We start from the raw sequence: 6,170 nt of genomic DNA, 5'->3' as shown, positions 1-6,170 counted from the left end.
GGTTCAGCACGCGCTCGATTGCGGACATGCGAGTGTGGAGCTCATGGATCTACAGGAAAGGGGAGAGAGAGACAGGGAGAGGGAAAAGGAGGAGAGAACAGAACAGACCAGCCACCACTGCCAGCACAGCGAGGAAACCAGCAGAGGAAAGCAAGAAGCAGGGCACCGCCACCGTGGGCAGAGTTAAAGGACATTAAAAAATAATATCTTTGAAGGAATGGCTTAAAAATGCCAATAAGCTCCAGGAGGTGCAGAGCAACCTCAAATCTGGAAAACTCCAAGCAATCCCAAGCCCCCGGCACAAGGCAGTTCCCACCAAAGCATCTGGAGCCTGTGATGCAGTGAATGTAAAACCCCATCACCAATAAAAGCACCAGCCTGTAATAAAGCCATCCAACTCATCATCGTTCCCATGCTGTCCCAAATTGAAGTCAACATCCATTTTCACTTCCTACTAACATGTTTTTCAAGCTGTAACCACCCCATCACATGCCTGCCAACACAGTGGTGGAGAGGAATCCACAAAACACAAAAAATCAGAGTAGAAAAACCTGAAAGTTTTCCCCACCACTTTGATATTTTCTGACTTCTCTGTGCGCTGATTTACCCAGATGCTCGCCCCTCTCTTCTCCCTCACTCTTCTGACTAAAAATGGGGCATGGGGAGAAGGGCAGAGAAATTAAAGATAGACAGAACCCTGGAAATCAAAGAGAAGTTACTTCCTGTGCTCAAGAACCAAGACAAACCTTTGTGGTGAGGGTGGATTTGGATTAGACATTAGGAGGGAATTGTTCTCTGTAAGGTGGGCAGGCCCTGGCACAGGGTGCCCACAGAAGCTGGGGCTGCCCCTGGATCCCTGGAAGTCTCCAAGGCCAGGTTGGACAGGGCTTGGAGCAGCCTGGGACAGTGGAAGGTGTCCCTGCCCATGGCAGAGGGGTGGAATGAGATATTTTTCAGATCCATTTAAACCAAAACATCTCTACGATCACTTTAAACATTAAAGGAAGCTTTTTTTATTTCCCTTTAGAAATTGAAGTTTTTCTTTCTTTGAAAAAAACTAAGTCTCTTTCCTTTGATCCAGACAAATAAAACATAAGTGATGGTAAATATTGCCTGTTTTATGACACTACCAGTGCATCACTGCTGTTCTGAGTGGCTTCTGCCCATTCAAAGAGGAGCAAGCAGCAAAAGCCGTAAGCAGAGGTGGTAACAAAGAGATGTGAGGGGCAGGTTTTGTTTTTGTAACAATTTCCATCCTCTCACTCAGTTTTTGTGCTTGCCAGCCTTTGATTAATTAGACCCTCACAACAGCTAGGGATGATTGCATCTGCTTAAGGGAAGATGAATATAAAAACCTGGCCCTGTGGAGAGCAGAGCTGTCATTACCACCCCGAAGTGAAAGCACCTCCAGGCAGCATTAAACTCCCTGGCAGGAAGCACTTCAGCCCATTGCTAAGAGGTTTTTCAGTCCTGTTTGAGGCCTGAGTCTTGCTCATGGCTCCCAGTGACAATGAGAAGCCTCTGATGATGGTGACAAACCAGGAGTCACCACTGCCCCATCTCCATAAGGAAGGGGTTGGGAGAGATCAGAGCCTAAAGCACGAGCTGCTGTTGATATTGATGGGTATCTACCTGCTGGAAAAAAGCTTCATTCTCCTTCCCAGCCAAGGTTGGCTTTGATGCCCCCCATTAGGGCACATCTCCAGCAGGGACTGGGTCACCCTGCACTTCTCCCAGTGTGACAAAGGCTGGCAAAGTATGCTCTGCACTAAAACATTTAAGGGGAAATAAGCTTAAAGCACAGCCCAGAACATCAGGAAGGGGAAACTACCCCTTGCTGCTGAGGAGGGAGGACTGGTTACTCTACCCAAGCCTCTAACAGAAGCTTTTTGTAAAGAAGAGGAGCCAGACAGCATCAAAGCTTTGGGAATCCAGAACCACTGAGCTCCCTTGAGGTACAGCAGGATGGCTTCTGGGGAGAAACTTGGTAAATTGGAGCTATTCCTTGTGGCTTGGTCCTGTTGCTACCTGACTGTTAAAAACCTGAAGGCAAAGACCTTCACAGTTACCAACTCAGGGCTTCTTTTTGCATCTCATAAGTGATTTTTAAAATAGAGTTTTTCTTTTTTTAAAGTTTTACTCTTGAACCTTCAGCTCCTGGAGTCACAGGAACAGGGAAGAGCCCCTGGTTTAGCTAGAGCTGGGTGAGGAGCAGGCTGGGTGGGAGGATGGTTGCTGGCTGTAAACACATCAGCAGCACAAAGGGCACAGAGGATGGGGAGCTATTTCAGCTAATTAGCAACGCTGCCACAAGAGCAAATGGGGGTAAAGTGGCACTGAGAAGATGCCTCGTAACCATTAGGGTGACAGGGCTCCACACCACCGGGTGTGAGGGAACAAACCACAGCCCCATGTGGGATGTGGGAGCTTTCCCAGCTCCTGGAGGAAGTCGTGGGAGGTGTTGGTAGGAATTTGGGCCCATTTGCCCACTGTAAAGCATGGTGCACATTTCATGCCTAACACAGCGTGGCCTCATTAAGGACACCCAGTCCAGGGTTCTCCCATTTACTGCTGGCTGAGGAAGGAATGGCATTTGCTAATTAAAACATGTGCCCACAGAAGGAAATGGCAAAGAACAGCTTTGCCTACCCAGGCACATGAAGTGTGGTGCTGAGGTGTGACAGACATGTTTTATGAAAAATCCTTTCCTTAGGATTTTTTCCTCCTGAGAAGCCGAGAGGCCTCAGGAACAAAATGTAAACAATGGTTATCTGCTGCTGTGGAATGCAACAGGTGGATCTGTGATTGGTCTCATGTGGTTGTTTCTAATTAATGGCCAATCACAGTGAGCTGGCTCAGACTCTCTGTCCAAGCCACAAGCCTTTATTATTATTCCTTCTTTTGCTATTCTTAGCTAGCCTTCTGATGAAATCCTTTCTTCTATTCTTTTAGTATAGTTTTAATATAATTTATATCATAAAATAATAAATCAAGGCTTCTGAAACATGGAGTCAGATCCTCATCTCTTCCCTCATCCTAAGACCCCTGTGAACACCGTCACACTGAGGGATGGTTGTGGTCACAGGTCTCACACTGATTGCCCAAAGAGGGCTCCAGGACATGCCAAATTACCAGCTGTGAGACTGGAAAGTGATTCTGCCCCTGCATCTGCAGCCAAACACCACCCTGCATTTTGCTGCTCATGAGGTCTGAGGAACCAGATCAGCTTTACCATCCTCACCGCCCACCACCGGCAAAGGGAGCACCAGGAACAGCAGGTCCTTGCTTGGCAATTAAAACACAAGCTTAGATCCTGTCTGACACCTTTCTTTAGGCTGTTCCCCCGATTACCATCACTCAGGAGAGGAGGTATGTGACAGGTCATCCTGACCCACTCCTACCGAGGCAGGAACACACTGCAGAGGATGAGAAGGATCTTGGTGCTTATTAAACACCCATCTCCAGACCTCCATCTGCTTATTAAGCACTGGCACATTCTATTTAAGCAAGCCTTTCTGGAGGCACAATAACCCACAAGTAACTCAGATTAATAAGGACAAGCTGGAAAATGAGCAGCAACAAGGGCAGGTCTGTTATTGTGATGGCAGCACGGGCCATGGAAGCACCAACCAGTGCTGCTTTTCTTTGTGCTGTGACTGGGAAAGCAAATCCCAGCTGGCCACTGCTGCTTCTCTTCTCCCTTGAAACACCCTGCACCTCAGAGGCAACGAGAGGGACGTGGCCAGGGGCTGGGTGCCAGCAGGGGCTGTTGGGTACCTGGTTGGAGGAGTGGCTGATGTTCTCCTGGGAGGAGGCTCTGTTCCTGCGCTTGCTGGGCTGGGCTGGGAGCTGGGCTCCCCTCAGCTCCTCGTCGGACGTGTCCATGTCGGCCGAGTACCGCGCCCGGGGCGGCTCGTTCCAGGGCGTGCCTTGGGGAGGGAAAGGGACAAGGCAGTCACAGGGGTGCCTTGGGTTTGAGTTTTTCTGTTTTTCACATTCTGTGCTGCTCTAGTGTGTCGTTCTGAGCTTCATATTAGGGCATGGTGAGCTCTCTTCACAGAGCAGGGAGACAAAACAATTCCTTCTCTAGCTGGAGAGCAAGGGCAAATGATCCAAATCTCAGGCCCAAGAGCACAAACAACAGTGTGGAATGAAGAGAGAAAAACAAGAAGGATGGGACTTCATAACCTAAAGCTGTAACTGGACAATTAACTCCAATACGCAAATGAATCACAACTTATAAAAGTGAGAGATCTCACAACCAGTCATCCATTTTATGACCATTTTGGTTCATCTTGGGTGCAGCCCTGGCTGGGCTCTTGTGCTGCCCAAGGTTTAACCACTGAGGCCTTTTAATAAATCCCTGCTTTATTCTTTAACTCTGTCTGGCCTCTGCTCTAGGTCAGCCTTCACAGGGCATCAACACCCCTGAGTTCCTCCCTGGGCATTGGCCCCATCCTTAAGACAAGTAAATAATGAGGCATTTTCCCAGATCAGACTTCCTACCCTTTGGCAGGAGGTGCTTCTGCAAGCCAGACCAAGTTTAAGGTCTAAGTTTAAGCTTTGGGCCAGGCTGCAAGCCCCACACTCTGTGCCCACACAGCACCAAGCACAGCAGGTCCCACACAGGGCACGAGGAGCACCATCCTTGCTGTCATGCCCTGAACAGCCTCACCAAAAACCACCACTGCCTTCCCAGTTTTGTGGGAGCCCAGGTTTGGATCTTGCCCTTTGTGCACTGCCCAGGTGCTGGAAGATGGTCAGGCTAGAGAGGTACCAGCCTAGGATGGAGCATTTAAAAAGAGTGGAAAGTCTCCTGTGTAAAGGAGAATTTAAAATGAGGCAAAAACAATGTGAGAAAATGGAATTAACATGCCAGGGGACCTTGCTGCTGTGATGCTCCAGCAGGACTTGAAATGGGAATTTAAACAGCCGTGTTAAGGTCTACCCAGCCTTCCCAAATGTCCTGAAAATACAGCCAGGCCGCACAGAAGGACATATTCTACATTTGCATATGCACAAGCCAATATCCAACCCTCCTGGCTCTGCCATCCCTGCAGGGAAAACAGAGGTTGTAAAAGGCAAATTCTGCCTCTTATAGACTCACAAACCCACAGATCATTTAGCCTACCCATGCACCCTGCCCAGCTACAAGGATGCCACTTAGCAACCTCCAGTTCTTGTCCAAGTCCCCTAAAAACTCAAAGCTTTCTGCAGCCACAAGGTCCTTTGCTAAGGAGCTGAATTCCTCTGCCTGCAGCAGGAAACACATCCCATTGTTTCTAGCACTGGATTGTATCTAGTTTCTGCCCTGGCAATCACCAGCAGGTATGAAAGGATGGACACCTGAGGAGCAACCCCTTTGGCTTTGCTGGGAGAAAATCAGCCCCATTACAACTAAATAACATCAGCAAGATTCTTTCCTAAGGAAAATCCCTTTTGCAGACGGATAACTCGTGTTGACCCTCTTAGTGGCTTTGAGGTTGTCCAGGAAAAAAACAACCCAAAGATGTTTCCACTTTGTTCCAACACCTGCAGCCACTTGTCCCAAGAGGATTCGAGAGGAAGCTGGCCAAGGGCACCCACCAGGCTTTGGGTTTCTCTCCAGGCTCCTCCTCCGCGCGTTGACGGTGAGCCGAACCTCGGTGCTGAAGTGCTGCTCCGGAGCGCTCGCCCCCGGCTCCTGCAGCACGTGGTGGAACACCAGGTCTGCATCCCTGATCCTGGACTCCTGGGAGACATCTTCAGCTGAGGCGGGGAAATCTGGGAAGGACTGAGAGTTGAGGATGCTGCTGAGCAGCGGCCCACGGAGATTACACTGGTGTCACCCCCACCCCATCAGTAGCGCTGCCTCCAGCTCAGGGGCCCCCAGAGGAAGAACAATGTGGAGCTGTGGCTGCCCTTGGATCCCTGGAAGCATCCAAGGCCAGGGTGGGAGGGTTTGGAGCAACCTGGGATAGTGGAAGGAGGTGGAATGAGATGATTTTTACAGTCTCTCCAACCCAACTTGTTCTATGATTCTACGACTCCTTGTCCCTCCTGACCTCCACTAAGAGCTCCTCTCTTCATTCTTCAATATATGCATGGATTGACCTTTTATAATGCCAGTTATATTTAAATAAAATAGAAAAGTTCCTAATAATCCCATTTAAAGGCTTTGCCTGGCTGCT

At 49.1% G+C, this 6,170-nt stretch overlaps 1 protein-coding gene across 1 annotated transcript in view; it reads right to left on the bottom strand.

Moving 5' to 3' along the window:
- Positions 1 to 6,170, bottom strand: part of MLPH (melanophilin) — a 27,421-nt gene that overhangs the window by 11,929 nt on the left and 9,322 nt on the right. Inside the window, 3 exon segments of the mRNA XM_031063492.1 lie at positions 1 to 49; positions 3,778 to 3,929; positions 5,587 to 5,773. The exon segment at positions 1 to 49 is cut by the window's left edge and continues 26 nt beyond it. Of these exon segments, the coding sequence (XP_030919352.1) occupies positions 1 to 49; positions 3,778 to 3,929; positions 5,587 to 5,773 (388 nt within the window).

This window comes from Geospiza fortis, unplaced genomic scaffold, assembly GCF_000277835.1.
Source record: "Geospiza fortis unplaced genomic scaffold, GeoFor_1.0 scaffold407, whole genome shotgun sequence".
Lineage (NCBI taxonomy): Eukaryota > Metazoa > Chordata > Aves > Passeriformes > Thraupidae > Geospiza > Geospiza fortis.
This window is presented reverse-complemented; position numbering and strand designations above follow the sequence as displayed.